Source organism: Pogonomyrmex barbatus, unplaced genomic scaffold (genome assembly GCF_055798465.1).
Source record: "Pogonomyrmex barbatus isolate J1 unplaced genomic scaffold, ASM5579846v1 scaffold12, whole genome shotgun sequence".
Lineage (NCBI taxonomy): Eukaryota > Metazoa > Arthropoda > Insecta > Hymenoptera > Formicidae > Pogonomyrmex > Pogonomyrmex barbatus.
In genome coordinates, this window is record NW_028297108.1 from 5275070 (window position 1) to 5296153 (window position 21084).

Genomic DNA, 21084 nt, shown 5'->3' on the forward strand with positions numbered 1-21084 from the left:
TTATCTTTTGGATTTGAAGGGTACGTGTCATATTGGATCAAAAATTGCTCTTTCTGAGAAGAAGGAATCGCATCAGAATTTCCCAAGGGGTACGAGCGCGATTCGGGATCGGCGTCAGCTTTTTCTGTTCGTTGATCTCTCATATCCCATCTCGCTTTTTATCGGCCGCGTCTCGCATCTGACTGCAATGGTTTTAGACGCCGCGGCACGCACGGCATTTCCGGCAACTCGACCCGCAGCGCAGCGTCGAATGCACTCGCGAATGGCAGTGCGAAGAAGAACGAAGAAAATATCGGGAGGCCGTTGTTCCTTTTATTTGGCTGGATTCACCGTAAGGATGAAGCGAGCGGATGATGACGCGCGAGGCGACGCGTCGTTTTACGATCGTTCGTATACACACTCGCGTTAATGCAACCAGCGGAAGTTGCGGGGAGGATTATCGTCCAATGACAGGGATACCTCTTCCCAGACGTTCGTTAAGAGAGCTACGCCAAAAGCCACTTCTCAACCCCGAGTATTTCCGTTCTGTCCGCTGAATCCCCCGGAAGCTCACGGTGGAATTAAGACGATCTAATCCCATAGTTTTTTCATGCGGTAAAGTTGTCCCAGGATAAACGACATGGAAATTTCCTGGCTATTCGAATATGAAATTTTTCTATGGATATGTCGAAAGACAGATGGTATAATTTTTTAAAGGGAATTTAAGTCTTATGAATTTCTATCTTCTTTTCGATTCGTCGTGTATTATACAGACAGATTACTTTATTATATTTTTCTGTATTAAATATTTCCAAATATCATATTAATAGGAAGGATTCAAATAACTTGACGGTGTATTGTCGAACATTTTCTCTTTTAAATTCATAAAAAGCGATAAAAAGTTCGAATACACATTACATCGAAGAATGATATAAATATCGTAAACAATGAGTAACTATTATATACATATACATATCGTATGTCAAATATTGTACTATCTTTTATCTTCCCGATAAATAGAATGAGAAGACTCGGACTGGATACAGTCCGATTAAATGCCCTTCTTGAAGATTGATAATGCCTATGAATAACACCTGACAATTCCATGTACATTAAAAATTCCATTTTATCTGGAATTCATATCTGAAAGAGGGTAAGAGAGGTATGACCTCTCGGGGAGGTACAACTCAGGATCGCCACGTTGGAAAGCACTCGGCCAATAAAAGCGCTTCGATTACCGGTGGAAGACACCACGTTCCTCCGCCGTCCAACGCTGTAAAACGAAATAAAATTAAATGACTTTCGCGGTGGTAAAGCGCGGGTTCGTCCTGCTGAATGCCACGAATGGACGAATGAAGTCACTAACGTCGCGTCATTAACTCGTACATCACGTTGGAAATTTATGTGCGATTTGTACGAGACGCACCGCATGGCGCCGCGTGAGTTTCTGCATAATAGATTTTACCACTTAACGACGGATAGGATTACATAAGATTATACACATAGGATTCCCTTGTAATTGAGTGTGCCCGATAACGTCTTCGCACGCGCATCCATGGCGCATACCTCATCTTCTTAACGAAAATGATCCAAGAAAACCGCGGCGTGATCCAAGAAGGCGCGATCCAGAAGGAATCTGCACGTCGCACAGTTAAATCTAATGGCGGACATCTTAAGTGTTTTAGTATCTTAAAATGTTTTATTCTATATTTTCTAATGTTTTGCTAAGATCTCGCGGAGATATTTATTAAATTCAATCTCATAAATTCTTCAGTGTATTCAGTCCTTATCGACGCAACATGAATCGGCTATTAGATCATCCCGTATTTTTAGTTCTAATTGCTGGTTACACCGTTAATCTATTGACATTCGTGGCTAATTAATTTTCTTTCTCTCTTTATGTAAAAGTCACGATTATAAAAAAAGTGATGATGAACGTTAATGAACTATGCTGGATTTAATCAGCGAATTTTATACGTAACTGTTGTTGGTAATAATTCGATATTGGAGCTTATATATTATACACAATATTCTTTGATAGCGGAGCAATTTTCGCGTTCTTAGAATTGCGGTTTAACGGTAGAGGCTAGAATTCCTTCGTGTTCGTGCCCTTGTCTTGTTAATGCCTTGGGTCACATGCATATATATATATATATATATATATATATATATATATATATATATATATATATATCTCAGACACACATATTTGTATATGGCGGTTTCTCTTTGCCCTCTTGTTCTTTCTCTATCGTGCCGTCCCTTCGATCGAAAAATTATGCCCAGCGGGTCTACATCGAGTCGCCGAAAATAAAAAAGGAACAAACGCGTGCAAACCTCGATGAGAATCAGTAAGAGATAAGTAAGAATATTATATTATTTTATATTATTATTATTATTTAAAATAATAAAGATAGATACTCTTTCAATTTAAATAATTGAAGTTTTGCATAAAAAGATTTTTATCTCAAGTGCTTTACTTATTATTTTGACATTTTTGTAATTATGTTAATTATGTTAATTTTATTTCGCGAACATGTCAGATTTTATTAAACCCTTAGCTAAATCTTAAAAACAAGAGAACAAAACAGTAGAAGATTATAAGATTTTTCTTGGTTACATAAGTAAGATTTTTTTTAAAATAACGATAAGAAGTAATAGAAATTATTTTCTATTTTTTTTTTCTGATAACTTTATTCAATTAAAAAACATACTCATTGTATGTTTTATAATCGCCATATCAAATTGGTTACAGTTTTATTTTTATTGCCTATTTAAAAAATTATCGAAAAAATGTGTTTCAAGATTCTCATGATGGTCATTCTTGAAAGTGCTCTTATCTCAAATTGATACTATTAAGAATCCATTCACATTTCATTATCGAAAATATTTATCATTTGATTGAAGATTTATACAGTTATTTTTTACGTTCCTTTGATTGCATATTAATATTCTTGACCTCGTGAAATATTTGAAGTTGTGTTGCATTTTTTTTAATCTTCCATTTTAATTTTACCATTGGAAAAACATAAATATTTCCTAAAACATGATTTTTTTTTTTTTTAAGTATTATAATATTGGATGTTCCAGAGAGGACATACCCTAATTTTACTGGATATAACACAGATTTTTTTTTTTATTTGTTAAATATAACGGAAATGAATTATATATGAATAAATCTCGATGTAAATCGTTTTTTGTATTGACTTCCTTTTATTTTGTTTCTCGCAGCAATTCTTTCTTGCGGATTCAACAAATCGACGCAAACGACCGAATTCGCACGAAAGTGTGGCCGATGCCGTGGGCGTGCTCGATTTTCCACGAAAATCATTTGTCCAAATTACAGGACGAGTCACTCTTCCTTTCTCTCTTTTTCATTCTTTAACTCATAACATGTTAAGAGAAAAAAGAACTGCGAAATCCTCCGCATTTGCGTGTCACATTATACAATTTCGCTGATTCCACAAAATGTATTATCCGCTGTAAAAAGTCGGCAGGTCGTAAACGAGCTGGTCAATGGCTTTTGCCGGAAACTATTTCAAATTCTTTCCAGTCGCGTTTGACACGACACATTTTGAAGAACTAGCAACAAAATGATAAGTTTTCTATCTTATTTTAGAATAGAATAGAAGATATTTATCTTCTAGAAATGTCAAAGAATGTATCTGTTTAGAATATTTTTTTAAACATTCGTACTTTTTATTCTTCCACATTTTTCTGCACGTGTATAACGTCATGATAAGAAAAAAACCTATGAAATTAATATTGCTTGCATCATAAGAAACGATCAGATTAGATAAAAAAAAGAAGCTGAAATCGACTAAATAAACTTTATAATACATTGTAACGTTGACGACAGATAAATACGAAGGTGCTGTCTATGAGACGAAATGATCAATACTTTACGTGTGTCTCAGGTATGACAACGCATATCGTTATCCTTCGCCTTCGTCTGGGGCAACTGAAGGAGATCGTCCGAGGATTAATGCTGGTCCTCCGCCGGGGCTTCGACGTTGCATCAACGTCGTGGAATTCGCGTTCGACGTGCACGTCGTCGTTTCGCCGTTTCGTTTTCGCCGCGAACGGCGATCGTGTCTTATCCGTGTGATCTAATCGCGTATTCCCGGTAGCGCCGCCCACACGGCGACGGCCCGGGCTTCGTATGCACGTGGTTACCGAATCCGTCCGGCGGGAGTCCGTTCGGGCCTTTGACTTTTTCACCTCCAGACGGGATCATTGATTTCGGCGAAGGCCGCGACGCAAAAGCCCGCAACGATCGGCGCGCAAGTGGATCCAGTGCTATTTGCGGAACGTCCCGCACCTCTCTGGACTATTGAGCAATTCTTCTTTTTTTTTCCTTTTTTTTTTTTTTTGCATCCTAGCTCGCAGTTTTGACCAGCAAGACTCTCGTTGAGTACTTATGCGCTTTTCTATAAATGTTCCATTGAAAATTTGGGAGCGTAAAAATACGCGGTTTTTGTTCAACTGCGCTTTCACGAAAAGTGACGAGACTTTACGAGTCTGCGTCTATTTTCCTTTATCATAACGTGAGCGAAGGGTACAGAGTTCATCGTAAGCATAAAACATTGTATTTTCAAAGTAGGCCTTATGAATTATGTATTATGGATTATCACACGTCTTTGATCTAAAACCTATTTATAGAAATAAATTTATCAATTTTTTTTTTTTTTTTTAGGTTAAAGCATACTTCTTTACTGTCGTCAATTTTTCTCGTTTTTTGTATTTGCATTATCGGAGTTGCAGGCGCTGTTTCAACAAGATGTCAACGATTATAAATCGCCCAACATTCGTATCTCTTACCTCTCATTCGACATAAAAAAAGATAGATATGTCGAATTTGACACACACACACACACACACACACACACACACACACACACGTGTGTGTGTGTGTGTGTGCGCGCGCGCATGCACGCATACATGTATATCTCAATGCCACCCGTGCCGGTCGTAAAATCTGTCATAGCGTGAGCACACACGCGGGACACGCACGCGGGCACACGTGGAATGTAGTTTGGTCACATAGTGGCGCATGTACCGTGTGGTCATCAAATACTGACTTTCTGGCTATCGGCTTGCGTCATCGACGGTCGCGTTCGAGCGCCGCGGCGCGCATGAATGAAACGAGAAGAGGAAAGCTGCGTACGATGTATACGCATGCGTGTGTGTGTGTGTGCGCGCGCCACACGTGTCCCCGTGTGTGGGCGTGTGTGTAGGGCGCGAGGCTCCGGCATTTAAATGGGATTTAAAATGAACGCACAGCCGAAACGGGTTGTGGAGGTCGCGTTTTAACCATGAACGATCGTGAGAACAGTCATTCGAGTCGCTAGCGTTCGGGCGCGTCTCTTTCACGTCCCTTCGGTGTTCAAACAAAGATCCTTCCGAATTTCTCGCGACACCGACAAATCCTACGTGTATCCACACAATTATTTAAACGTCCGCGAAAGACGGAAGCGAAAATGACGATAATATCAGGAAACTGCGAAATTTACCAAGATTATGATTTTCATTTATAAAAATATATTTTTTATTTAAATACATATAATTAATGGTTGAAGATAGATGTATATCGTATATCATATTAATTTTCTAATTATTTTGATATTTCAATATTTGATAGTTTTTACCACTTGAACATTAACTAAATTCTTTTAAGCTACGTATATATTTCGCAGAATTAGTCTCATGGTCATCCTCAAAGACCTGCGCAAGAAACTTTGATATTATACTTGTTTGTCTTAGGCACAATGGCGCTAAGCAAAGTCTTAGACATGCATACATACTCTCTAAGTCTTTGCTTGTAGTCGGTGATATCTTTGACTAAAACTTTGCCATTCCATCACTTTCTAATACGCACGTGATTTTAATTTTGGACGATTAAAGTCCAAAATTGCGCGATGCAATCGAGGCCGCTCGCCAAACGCTTATTTAATTACGAGTGTTTGCAATTATGTCAACAACGACGGCGAGTCGTCTGTTTCGACTCTTTGCATTGCTACAATACGTGAATACAGAAGGCACTCTACATTTCGCTGTTTCCATTATCGCTACTTAATCGCGCTCAGTCGAGCACTTATTATTTAGCGTTTATCAGTTATTTTATCATTAGTAAGGTTTGCTAAAAGCTGAATTTAATTAATTTAAACTTTACGGTCTGTAGGAGACTTGTCCGGCCTCGACTCGGGCGTTGACCAAGGTCTTTGAGCACCGCGAAAATCTACCAAACAGGAAACTAAAACTAAAAGAAACATTTCTTACTATTAAACCTCTCGCGTGCCTCTATGATTATCGTGCACGTAACAGGAACTCGGCGTTTGTACGATTAACGCTAACTAACTCTCCGATTCATATTACACGCTTTCATCTTTTAATTTTTTATGGCACGTTAGATAATTAAACCGCAGAACCGGACAACCGCGTTTGACATTGAATTTTATGTGCAGTCGCGTGCGTGCGTTTAACTACATCTTCGTGCATCCTGACTCACGCGTCCGACTCACGTCTCACGTGAGTCCGAAAGCCGTTTATTTACTTGATTATACATGAAATAAAGCGCGCGATTACCGCTCGATACCGAACGCTTTCCCCGTTATCCTCAGGGGCACAGGTGTTACATATCGCGTTTGCTTTCAACGTTTGCATTCTATATCTACTGCGAATCTACGTGTATATATCGCTAATGAAGAGAATATAAAGTCTACTTCTTACAGGATCACGTATATTAAATTGATGTATCACGTATCCTTACCTCACGCGAAACAACCGCTCGAAAACCAGCGACACGCACGGCCTGTAATCCTGCACGTCAGCTGGCTCGAGGACACGTCACTTTCTAACGCGCCTTCGCCATTAGCGAGATTGTATGGAAGAGGAACAATTGCAAAACATTTTGGGTACCTGTCAAGGTCGCTGGATTTTTTTCTTCTAACGATCACATTATTCCCGGTGTCGTTGAACGGCTAATCGATAGCAAGGATCGTCCTTGGTATTGAGCCGTACATATCGATCCGTTTATTCTTAACGCGATCGTGATCTTGACAAGGGACAATCAGTGTGACTCCAATTTATTCGACATCGGTTCAGTTGATAGTATCGTAGCACGATAGGTGTTACGAATATTAGAATTTTTTTTTTATGTCAATAATCTGTTCAATATTTTCTCTAATTTGTTTCGCATTTTAAATTGCAAAACTCGTGTAATTATTTACTTTTTTAAATTAATTAATACTAAATTGTAATTAGTACTATATGAATTTAATTAATTAAGAGATAGTTATCGTTAAAAATTAAGTTAAGTTTAATTTAATAATAAAATGTTTCATTTACATTGAAAAGATTTCTAATAAATATAAAAATTTAATAAAAAAGAATTTAATGTAAAATTTAAAAATTATGTATAAATAGATAGAAATGGAAGAAATTTACAAGTGCAAGTTTGTCATAGCGCTTAATCCGTAGCGTTAAAAAATGCTCGCATTTAAGTATCGGATATGTACCATGGCGTGTTACTCGTTGTTCCTCCTTTGCCTTGCAATGCGTTCCTGCAGTAAAGCCGGTCGTTAAAATGTTTATTTATTACAAATTTGGTTCGGATCGCGAAAAGGGATTTTGTCGTACGATAGAATATTTAATGCCCGCAGTCTTGAGCCGCTACGCTCGGAAACGCTAGAAAATGCGACCAAGTCGAACGGTTTCTTAACGGGCGATATCTGTCGACGTCGTCATGTTTAATTAATAATGGAGCTCTTTCTCCGAAATTCTTTGCAGAAGGTCCTCGACAACAGACTGAATGACAGGGTCGACGGCATGTTAGAGACCGGGCTGATACAGGAACTACTCGACTTTCATCGCAGATACAACGAACAGCGGATTAAGTCCAACACGTGAGTGCACTTCTTAGCATATTGTTACATCATGCGGAATTCGATACAAGTTCAAGGATTTGCTGTCTTGCTGATTTTCCTTTTTTCCTCTCGTTCTCAGCCACATGCACGTAATACTTCAATTGATATTTTTAAATCTGTCACGTTGAATAGTAAAAATCTGATATTTTAGAAAATTATTTATAAAATTGATTTTTAACTGAAATATACTTTAATTTATAATTCGCTTTTTATTACTAAATACTGATTACAGCAACGTAAATATTTAAACATTTGTAAGCAAATTTTTAAATATTCTAAATAGATTTGTATATGAGAAACAAAGAGAAGAAAAAGATTCATTGATTTAAACGTAATAATGGGAAATATATATTACGTACGTATCGAATTTGTGATGGAAATGCTATAGTTGACAATTAAATAACGAATGTTGTTAATACTACGCTCGAGAGTTGATGCGGGACTTCACTGATTTCAATCAATGTCCTAATTAGCATGCCTCTTCTGAAGGAACTTTGCGGATACAATAAAAGTTTCCTTATTACAAGCGAATAATGCAAATGGGAATGCGCCAAGGATAACGAGTGGATCAATATATAGTTGTGACGCTTATCATGATTTCTCGTAATATATAAAATCTTTTGATGCACGTACGATTCTGCCTGTCTTAGTACGCCATTTATCATAGAAATAATTTCGTGCATATTATTTTAATTTCAGAGATATTGATAAAATTTATTAAGGATTTAAATATAATATGTATATACCTTGTTGCGATTTATACATAGATATCTTTGTTCCCACACACAAATTTTATTATTTTACATTATATATCTTGGTAGTAAACTTTCATTAATAGTAAACTTTCACGTATAAAGAATTTATGCGACGTTAATTATTAACTAAAGATTTTAGTATCTATTTACATGATTTAATTACGCCTACATATTAATTGACAGCATGATAATTTGTTAAATAAATATCAACTTTGAATCAATTGAAAAATCTATAAATGAAAAGATTAATCGATAGATTGGGGATACCCCGTATATCTTTCTTATGCATATGTAATGCGCGTGAGTCAAATTACAAGAAATAAAAAACGCGTTTCTTCTTTGTAATATTAAGTAGCCAGTAGAAAAACCCAGATTATAATCGAATTACGTTAACATAAATAAGAAAAAAATTTATCAGTATAGATAAATGTTTTAAATTATAGGAAAAAATATAGACAGCATACAAATTTATTTATTTTAATTATTTAATTAATACATAGAAGTTTAAAATATATATCTTGGAAAAATTTTATTGAAACGCATATTTGCGATGCAAGTATAAGTAAAATACTTGAATAATAGTAGAAATATCGAATGAAACGTCGACTAACATAAACAGATTCAGGAATGACTTTGTAATCTTGTAATCTCTTTTGAAAACAAATGCAATCCCTTTTGTATTTTTCTCACCATAATAATTTTTAACAAATTGCGGAAGTCAGTTGTTTTATTTCCACCGCGAATGCATCATGACGGACGCACAGTCGTATCACGCGTGTTGTCGCAAGCCGCGTTGTCGATGCACGCCGCCGAGGCACGTGATCAGGCGACTCGTACGCTGTTAATGCAGATACGCTTTAGTGAATGGAACTCCCGTCCGTGATCACCTCGCCCCTCGTCTTCCTCGGTCTTCCGGAAGTCGCGGGCGTACTGCGGCCGGATGTCGGTGCAAAAATAAAGGAAGTAGCCAGCCGCGAGGAAAAGCACGGGCGCGATTACGAGCGTGCGGAGTCGGAGCCGAAAATTAATCACCGTCTAATGAGCCGCCTCCCTTTCCCCCCTCCCCCCCCTTCCTCGGGTCTCTTCCCCCGACGGTAGAGAAGAAAGGAACGGCGCGATAAAATGACTGAGGCGCGGTTTCCCATGAGCAAGAGCCGACTACGGGGTTTTCGCCGTCTCGGAAACGGGAATACGCGATAGCGCGGAATGCTAATTACTCGACGGACCGTGGTAATTGAAAGGCGCAATTAGCGGCGTGACTGATGTTAGGACGCGCGTAACAAATGCGTGACTAACTCAAAGATAAATATACGCGATCGACTCTGACGAAAGTGTTGAGCGGAAAAATTACAGTCCCTGGTTACTGTGTGGGATGAGCAGGAGAGATTTGAGAATACCAAAATTAAACACTCGTGTTCACGAGCAGTTCGAATAACTCGAGTCAGGTTAATCACGATTCATTAATAAGCATGATGAATATATTATTCGGAGTGAATACGAGGAGAACGGAAATTATTTATAAAAATTGGACATTAAAGCAATAACAGTAAATATAAGTTATTTTATTACAAATGAACACATATTGATCAAATGTGACAGAGTAAATTATGAGAAAATATAACGAGCGCGAAGAAAACATGATGCGCCAAGTAGATAGTTCTGAAAGGAACTGCGAAGAAAGTGCGGTTTGCTACTAAACTAATTATTTTATCACGATCTTTCGCAGCAATGCGCGCGCCAGGGGCAATAAATAATAGCGTGGTAGAAATTCAGTCGAAGTAAAAAATGGTATCGACAAACTTCCTTCGACCGCAAGCCAGAAGTCGCAAATAAGAAATCCCGGGCAATCAGAAAAGATGTTAGTTAACTTCGACGTGTAACTATTCGCGGAACGCGTAAAAATGTTGCGCAAATTTTTTTCTTATAGTCCAGCGACTAGTCTAGGGACTTGAGGTTGTTTGCATTGGCGTTTGCAAAAATAAATATCACACGATATACGAATACAGAATTGGGATATAAAGCGTAGATCAGAGAGAAGAAGATATCCCTTCGATCGTACCTGGACCTGGCAAGAGACATAAACTTTTTCAGAGATGAAGAGATTTGCGACTCTCAGTATGATTATTTAAAACCAACTCGTATTCTTGATGCACGAATGAAACCTGACGTTTTTTTCCCAGGAAGGAATGGAAAGTAACACGTATCGCGCGACAGTGTAACTTTATCACTTTGCGCATCGTGTCACATTATACACATACTGCACATTTTTGTTGCTCGACATATTGCGCATTTTGTTGATGCTTGTTACATGAACATACAAATTAAATCTTCCACATCCTGTTTTTTTAACAACTCTTTTATCAGAAAGCTATAATATGTGCGCGCGCGCGCGCGCGCGCGTGTGTGTGTGTGTGTGTGTGTGTGTGTGTGTCGTATTAAACAAAAGAGAAAGATCTCTTAAAGTGGCAATTGGCTTGATATTAATTATCAATTTCATTATAGACATATTATATTTCATTATAGACAATTGTTGTTCGTTCAATCGTGCGTATTTTATCCACGCGGCATTAATTATTACGGAAATATATCGGAACGTCGTACGCCTTTTACACATATGCAAGCTCGTTAAGTTTTGTTATTTAACGGAGTAATTTAAAAGTTGCTCGCACGCAAGCAGAGCAACACATTAAATCACGGAACTCTGCGGTCGGTCGCAGGCCACGATCTTCAGTTTATTTGCCGTGTTTCGTGCCGCGCGCGCACGAGAGAGAAAGAAATATCCGACCAACTATTCACACCGCGTCATCGAATTCCGCGAGAATCCGATGGCCGTCGCGAAATATTTTGCTTACCGTTCGCGCGTTGTCTTCGACGCGAAGAAGAATCAACGCGAAGGAAACCCATTGTTATTGGCACGCGATAATATCCGCGAGGTTTGTCGACAACCGTGCGAGATTGATTGATCGTTCTCAATTCGCTCCTCGCTTCAAAATATCGAAAATAGCGGATGAGATTTAATTAATTTCTAAGTGGCCTAGTTCCGCGTTTGAAATCTTACGACGAATTTAGAATTTAGAATAGATAGAAGTAAAATGAACATTAATTTGCGATTTACTTATACATATTTTAACAAGATTTCCGAAAATCGTAGTTCGTAATGAAACACGGACGGAATTAAACCTTTATTCGAAGATAATTTTCCTAAGAAATCACAGTGACGTGACATAATTCTAGTATAAAGTTGATTTGAAAATGCGATTTAAATTTAATCGTTTAATGAAAGTAGAATGGGAATTATTATCGGTTTAATTCTCGATGTTACTCTGCAAAATAACGCGGTTCTACACGAATTCTCGCTACTTGATTCTCACGCCTTTCCGTTACGTAATTTTATTTTACGGTTCCCCGCTTCAAAATTCACTTCACGCCACTTTCGAAATAGATCAACAATCGACGATCACTCGTGAATCTGTTGCCGGACGAAACGACGAAGGCGTTTACGGCGTTTCGGCGCTCTCTTTAGTTTCGCCAAGATCACTGTTATTGTGATAGCGGTAAAGTCGTGCAATGCAAATAGAGGGTCACGCTCGCGTTTATTCCCGGACCACGTTCGTATATACGCGGATGAGCGAGCAGCCGCCGCCTCGAGCTACCTTCGATTTGCGACGTTGCGAAATAGCACCGTTTTCATGCGGCACGGAGAGAATCGTAACGAAGAAAAAGTAGAAATGGGCAACCATCTTAGAGCAACCAGCCGCGGGTGGGCGGCTTTCCCTGTCGGCGATAGAATTTAATTGACAGAATTTAATCGACATCGCACGTGTTTTTGACGGCAGCCGCCCTTATCGCCGCTTGGTAAGTCACAATGATAATAAATTGTAGACTCCAAAGAATATATTAAAAAAAGGTAATCACAGGGTAATCACGATGTATATTGTACTGAGGCAACACTTAGAATTCAAATAGCACTCGCACTCGAGCTGGGAGTAAGTAGCTTTGGTCTACTGTGTATATACGTTCAGCTGTTTATTTCAAAACGCTACCGTTCGAAAAGTGTCGTTTTTTTTTTTTTTTTTTTTTCCGTTTTTATTCGATACTGTCAATAAAGTTAATCGCGATCTGTTCTAACCGGTATAACCGGGAGGAATCGTGCGAGACGAGTATCGGAATGAATCGCTTCTTTCCCGCGCTGGAAGGCGCGGCCGATCGCGGCATCGCGTGCGACGTTCCTCTTATCGGTCCTCTTATTGCCGAGGTGGACCCGGCACAGATACGGAATCGGAGAACACGGTATAGATAGGTGGGGTCCGATCGGTTATCAATCACAGCCGCGAGCTCGCTTCCTCGTCCACCTCGTCACACCTGTATCACCCAGATCGTGTTCCTCGTGATCTCTCTCCGCGCCCGTTCGCAGCGATATCGCTCGACTTTCCGATCTGCCGGATAAATCCTTATCTGGCGCGTCCCGCTGCGATCGATACTCGGAATATATTACCGGGCAATTACTATTAATTATTAACCGGTGGTTGCATTACCCGGCGTACAGGCGCATCGCGGCGCGACGGTGCATCCGCTGCGACGGCGATGCAAATCAATCCGCTGGCGGTGTACACTTGGCGATCGTTGCAGCACGTGCAAAACGCACGTTGGAGAGGCAGTGTTAAATTTAATTCGAGTGAAAAGCCCCAAGGACTGATTAAGAGCCGATTGTTCCGCTTACTTTCGCCTTGTTAAATGTTTATTTGGATAAAATCATGTAAAAAGTAAAAAGAAGAGAACGTAAAAGAGTGGAAATTTATCGAAAAATGGAAAAAATCTACCTTCTAATATTGCCACGATTGTCTCGGTTGATTTTCTAGACTATAAATCTAGGAATAACAAATTGAAAATATAAAAGATCGAGACGTTATTTTTCTTTTTCTCATACTTGGATGTTAAATAATTCAGAAGGTTCAGTTATTTAACTCGCATATTATAGCTTTGAGAAAATGATTGATAGTGGTGTCTATTAGAAAAATTGTCGTTCTTAAGCCGATGGCGATTTTATATATATCTATATATATATCAAATATGAATAAAACGTAATAAATGCATGTCTCTTTTTAAAATATGATACACACATGGCGTATGAGAAAAAGATAATTGCTTAATATACATTATATACGTTATTGTGCAGGAAGAAATAAATTTCTGATCATCTACATAACATCAAACGTCAATCAACTCCGTTTCTTTTCTCGCGTGAATAATGCATTGCGGGAATATCGCTTTAGTTCACGCATTGTAATTATGAAATAGGATATCAATGTTTGTTGCAAGACAAGTTTGTGACAGAAGTATCTTAACGGTAAAACAAATTGTTGACACAATTTCGTAAAATATAGATAAGCATCTTATCGCATCTTATCGCATACATTCAGATTATAATAGAAATCCAATTTGGAAATAATGTCGACGATAACCGAGCAACATTGCCAAGGGGAACAGATAATCCCTATGAAACTCGATTGTAACAAGATAGAATAGATATACCGGATTCCTAATTCTTTTTTAATCTTTCGATACGTTCTATGGCTTTTGCAATCGATTATTCATCGATACCTATTAAATTAAGACATAAAATGGAACATAATTCAAACATGAAACAGTTTTGGAAAATATTTATTCTGTATATAGCAGTCCATCGATAGAAAAATAAGATTCTTATTTATTGTCGTTGAATAATCCAGAGAAAAGTATTTCTCACTGGGTTTTTGATAAATTGCAGACAACAATCAAGTTTGAACTGGCCAATTATATAGAAGTTAAACGTTTCTCACGTTTTGTAGATTTATTTGTCAATTACAATACACTTTTAGTAATAGATATACATAATATTCTGATAAAAATAACACGCGAATTTCTCGTAACGTATTGTCGATAACTATCACTGATGATTCTTTTCGTATGTTATATCAATGAATCAGATATATTAGCTACGGATTTACTTAAAGAGAATTTTATATATATATATATATATATATATATTTATAGATTTATTTAAATATATATTTTATATACTTATTCTATTTTAACATTTGCAAAATTCTTTCTACAATATTCGATTATTTTGACGCCAAAAAAGCAACTGCAATTTAATCGTACATAATTGGTATAATGCATCATTAATTTCGAGTAAATGAAGATACATCTGGCGGATAAATGGCGAAGAAAAATTAAAAAGATTAGAATCTTTTCATTGTAATTCGCGCACTTCCGCAAATGAGATCAGCAACGTGTTTTGTTCGAGTGGGTGATTGTAATCGTAAAAAGTGTGATTGCAATAAGGATGGACACGATTATAATGGGGGGGGGGGGATTATAATGGGATAAGTATAAGGATCCTAGTAAACGATACGGCGCTATTGTATTACGCTCTGTTAACCTACAATTGATACCGTTAATGAAGTAATCGCGCGCAATGTAGCATACATAATTTTATTATCGGGAAGTGACTGTCGTAGCGACGTAGTCAATGTAAATCGATTAGCCTTGAAAGGATTGAAAGATTGTTGAATGTACGTCACATTAAAGCGAGTACGCGGAAATCCTCGATCTGATATCAATCGTCTTCAAACGAAACAAGTTTGCCGTTATCGATTTTACTATAAAATTTCCATCCGCATTTTAAAACATTTTATGAAATAAAATTGGACGACTATTTCTTTAAAAAAAAAAAAAAAAAATTGCCTTATATACGATAATATGTCAAAGTCGTATTTCAATTAATATTCAAAAATATATGTAAAAAAATAATTCTTTGCAAAATAAATTGTAAGATGGAAATCGTAAACGCAAAGTTGTATAATCAGTATTTTTAAAAATTCCTTCTCGATTGAACTCCTCAATTAAAAGTCTATCGGTGAAAGTTTATCGACAGATTTGTATAGTATCGTCGATTTTCATCTACACCAATGAGTGATCAAACATTAACGATTTTCGGAAAAGGTTTCAACTCGCGAAGCTTGTCTTTTTTTTTTTTTTATTTACTTATTTAAGCAGTAACGTTTCTCATTTGCATTCGATCCACGTTGATCATCGTGGATATCGAATAAAGATGCGGCGGGAAAGATAGCGTGCTACTGTTTCGCGAAGACCATAAATCCTGACAATGCCGATTATCTCTCTCCTTCTCGCGGTAATATCCGCGAGATAACTCTATATTTCGCGATGGAGAAAATGTAATGCCGCGCGACGCGTGCGGCCTGTACAGGCCTGCCTGGCAACAGGTTGTAAAAATATTTTAGAGCTGTTACGTATTCGCGCGACGCTGATTGCTGACACTCTGTCGTTATCTTAATCACAAGCTCTAGTACTCTGTTACTGGCGTACAAGCGCTATCATTGCTGCTACCAGTTGCGGACCGTGGTCTCTGTCGTTAAATATCGTCGCGACTATTATCAGTACTTTATTATTATCATTATTGTGCTCGTTTCTCGGACAAAAATGTTAAAGGTTGCTTAAGAGTGAGAAAGCGGACCTCGTTATACTTCCCGACTGAACTTAAAATCTTATAAATGACGTTATTTTTGGAAATGAGAGAATACTATTTTCTTTTACCGATAAGTCGCTTATATGCTTATATTAATGTATTACCTCGAATAAGACCATTAACATTAATAAATTGATTAGTATGTAGTAGCTATTAGAAATAATAGTTGAACTTGGAACTCGTTGTTTTACTAAATTGTTAAACCGCATAATTTTATATTATTATTATCTTCTTTTGTTACTAAAAATAATTTAAGATTACTTTTATATTTTTAGCGAATTTACGAATTAACATTATTAAGGAGGATAAATGAAATCAAGGTTAAATAATCACGAAAATTTTGAAATTCTTTATTACGAAGTACTTTCAATTCAGTTTGATGCCGCCTACACAAAGCACGAGAAGAAATGCAGAAGCTACGAATATATTAATGGCAAGCGATAAAAGAAGATATCAGTATGTAATGTTCGAGAGAAAAAAAGAATCATCTTGACTTTTATTGTCCTTTAATCGAATTATCGTCGGCATCGACATGATACTTCAGAATTTATATCGGTACAAAAGCCGCGACATGTAACGTTTTGGATCCGATTCCTCAAGGCACAAGTATGCATTTGGCATTGACACGTGTGCGAATCAGTGAGTCGTATTTGCGATAGCGCCGGCTTTTTCCCGTCGTATATAAGTCGCGTTACGTCGAGCGAGGTCGTCTCGCGATTGCTAATCGGACGTGCATGATAAGATTCGCACAAAATTGAAGCGCACGCACTCGTATGTCATCGGTCATCTTGGTTAGGATGCATTCCCACGATAAATCAATGAATAAAACATTTACATAATACATATACATATGTGCTATTATATGTGTTATTATTACAAGAACGAATAAACTATTGTTAACTGACAGACATTGGATTTTTGATAAGACGAGTGACAGTCGAATGACGAAATATCACGTTAGAAGAAAAGAATTTTATTCGTAGTATTTATTATCAGTTTAACGATGTCCCGAACTCTTATTTCGATCTGAACTTTTTTGCGATTGGCGAACTATCTCGGAGATAACGAGACACTCTAAATTTTTAATCAAACGAACCTTCACCGAACGCAGACGCAAGATATGCAAAACTTGAATGATGTTACATTTCCAATTATACATAATTGCAATGAGATGACCATGTCTGCAAAGAAAAATTCTTATCAGCGTTATCTTTGCACTTCCTCTGGCTATACGCAGCGCGTGGCATTACGCAATTCGTTACGCTATCGGAATCCCAAGAAATCTTAAAATTCTCTTCGCGTAAAGTTATCTAAGTAATATATAATATTTCGTTGATTAAAAACGATTAATTCTATAATTAATTTTATTCACGGACGAATATTTTTTTTCTATTAATTCACAACAGTATGATGACGTACTTTCTGGATGCAGGTTTAATTAAAATTTCTAATATTACATCCTAAGGGAAACATTTTAATATTATTTGATGTAATTATATATGAAAATAATTGCATAACTAACTATGTTAGATAAATTTGCTGATTATTTGCTGATTGCTTTTTGCCGGTGTTAGATGAGTTCAACATCTTTTTCACTTGATATATTTTTTTTTTTTTTTGTAATTTTATTTCGCGGTACATTATTATTAAAAGGATCTCCCTCCCTCTCTCTTTCTCTGTAATTTAAAATTCTTTACATATTTGGCTATTCGAAAAAACCATAAATATTCCATTTTGAACGGACTTCAGGCACGACTGAAATTTAAAAGACCGTCCGCATTTTAAAGGTCGGCAAAAATGACGCGCTCAATTTCTCCGATTGCACGATCGGTGATTCGGTACACCAGGTGCAGACATCATAATTGAGGGTTCGGGGTATCTCGGTTAATCGATCACCAGCGACACCTCGATTAAAAACGGATGAACGAAATAGGCGGGAGGAAGAGGGGGTGCGAGAAGAAGTCCCTGCCGAAGGGACGGGGAAGGAAAGACCGTACGCGCGATTCAAGAGAGAATGTTTACATTCCAGGTCACCCGATTACACGAAAGGCATCTTCCAGAGCATCGGCTTCAAGGAGTTTCACGCTTACCTCATACTGTCCGAGAAGGAGCGTGCGAGCGAGAAGGTAAGCGACGAGCGTGAGATGGCTTTTCGATACGAGCTACGCTCATCCGCGTGACCACCGAGATCGCCATTCGCCCCAGCAGCTAGAATCCTCGGTCATTTTTCTGCTGTTAAAATGTACCGCGCGACTCGCAATAGGTAGTCTATTACCTCGCGGTCGTATCGCGATGTATCTCCGCCTACGGTCCTCGTTTTTGCTTCTCTCGTCGCGCGATATTCTCACGACTGTATGTCGCGACTTTTTACGAACACGATTTTAATATCGGAACGAAAACCATTCGCGAGAGCTGTCAAAGATTGTCGGATGATCCGGAGGACTCGGCGTGATTCTATCTCCGGTGCGATTATAAGACGGGATGAAGAAGGGACAGACGGACGCAAAAGATATGTCGTATATTTTCGAATTAAAATTTAATAACAGTGACAGATCGATTACCGATTTTATATTTTAAATGCGCGTCAACAAATCGTGATATTTTATATTGGATATATGTTTTTTAATATAAAATTTTCTCACGTAATTTTTTTACTCGGTTTCGTATAATTAAATTATAACATGAGCAATATTGGCATAATTAACATAAACAAATTGAACAAAAATGTACTTATTTCACAACAAATTTTTGTTTTATATTTGAAACTTATAATTATTAAGTAGTAAAATATCGATATCTGATTAAATTTATGCAGGGAAAAAAATTATTACAACAAGGAATCGATGATTTAAAACTCGTCACTGGGAGATATGCAAAGAGACAAGATAAATGGGTGATGAACAGACTGATTCGACGTGGTGATCGGCAGGTAAATCATTTACCTCGTCTCGTCATTAATGATATACGTATTTATATTACAATTAACAATTTGACTAAAGGGTTTATCTTTTTCCTTTCTCTTTTTTTTTCACGAAAAAGATACGTTTATAACTAAATTGAGGAAAGTATAAATCATACAACTGCTCTGCTTTTTTCGAGGTTCCTCCTGTTTATTCTTTAGATTGTACCGACGTGACAAATTGGGACAACCGCGTCTTAGAACCTGCGACAGCGATTATTTCCGCGATATTGCGAGGTGAAAAGCCGGAACAGCGACCATTGAACGAGAATTTCGAGAACCAAAAGAATACCGATAGTAGTACAAATATATATAACTATTGCAAGGTAATAATAAAAAATTAACATAATTAATTAACATAATTAATTAAAAATAAATTGCTTTCTGAGATGTGATAGAAATAAAATTCTGTACATTATACGTAATTTTTTAAATATAATATTTCCATAATATTTTCATACTATCGTGCTAAAAGTTTTGCTTCATTTTATAGCAATATAAAGATTTAATTATTTAAATTTATGTTACGTTTTGATTAATCAGAGATTAAATAGTGCGATAATTCAAAAACTTTGTTAATACCTTGTATTTTTCAAAAAGATCGTGTTAAAAATGTGTCTTTGGAGTAAAAAATCTCTTTTGTTATGTTAGGTATGTGAGAGAGTATTTATTGAAGAGAATCAATGGCAAGCCCACTTGAAAGGCGGAAAACATATGAAAGCTTTGAAAAAGAAGAAAAAACTTGCTGAGGATACACAATTCCAGGAATTGACTAGCTCGTGACGAATATCAGTGTTGCTGTAATGATTGCACGAACATTTATTCTTGTTTATATCAACTCATTAAAACTGTGATTATCTGCATTGTATTTTATTAAAATATGTAAATAGTTTGTAAAAATAATTTTTTTGTCTGGTGAACCCTGGTTACCATCTGTAGATAAATAAGTAGATAAATAATTACTGGCAGTTGTTAACTAGTAATGTACTGATAGTTGACAAAAGAAATTTCTGTTATTTCTCTAGTTAGTAACTTACCTTCTGATGATACATTGTAAATCGGCTGTAAATAATATGCATTCGAATAATATGCATATTTAAAAAAACTTCAAAAATTTCAAAGATTTTTTTTTTAACACGAATATATAAATGTTAAAATTAAAAAATTCAAAACATTATTAGGAAAATGTTATAAATATTTTGAAACAAAAAAAAAAGATTATTATTTAATGCGATACAAATAAAATATTTTAAAAGATATCTTAAAACAATGATGTTTCGAAAACGTTATAATTAATCTAAATATTCAAACATCTTCGAAATTTTAAAATGTCTTCTAGATGATGGATTTTCTGAATATACGGATTTCTATAAATTGATGAATGTTGACTAATGTAAAGGTAAGTCGTCAAGCGTGAATCACTAAGAATCACATGAGATACTTAATAAAGATATTAAAACTGTTGATTTAATATAAGTATTTGTCAAATGGAAAATAATCTAAGATTGCTAAAAAATAGTTAGCTAAAGCTAAAAAAAAGTCCAAATGAGTATAAATCTATAAAATTTCAATAATTACAGCAAAATCTATAACTATTTTGACATAGTAAAATGAACAAAGATAAATATTTTGTAAATTAATATCTGTTTCATTACGTCGTCTCGGTGTGCGAAGAATGACATTAGAAACGTATAATGCAATTGAATAGTCAGTTGTGTTTAGTTATCGTGCATATGACGAACAATGCGAATGGAGTACAATGCAGCCCACATTGTACTCTGTTGAAATGCGAAAAGATGCTCTTTCAACCGTTGTGATGAAATTAATTCACGCGAATGAATTTCTTCCGTCTTTCTAATCATAATCGCAAAAAAACGATGTTATAATCACAATTATCCACAAATGCGGTGTCAAAGCATGGCGCAAAATCCGTTT

The 21084-nt window shown here is 36.7% G+C and overlaps 1 protein-coding gene across 2 annotated transcripts in view; it reads left to right on the forward strand.

Annotated features, from left to right (window-relative positions):
• LOC105430910 (tRNA dimethylallyltransferase) overlaps positions 1-20228 on the forward strand; it is a 71917-nt gene extending 51689 nt beyond the window's left edge. For both annotated transcript variants that reach the window (XM_011644698.3, XM_089071995.1), the window contains 5 exons: positions 7768-7883; positions 18220-18316; positions 19006-19119; positions 19290-19475; positions 19801-20228. In XM_011644698.3, coding sequence (XP_011643000.1) covers positions 7768-7883; positions 18220-18316; positions 19006-19119; positions 19290-19475; positions 19801-19932 — 645 coding nt within the window. In that variant the 3' untranslated portion in view covers positions 19933-20228. The remainder of the gene's footprint in view (positions 1-7767; positions 7884-18219; positions 18317-19005; positions 19120-19289; positions 19476-19800) is intronic.
• Positions 20229-21084: the final 856 nt, after the last annotated feature.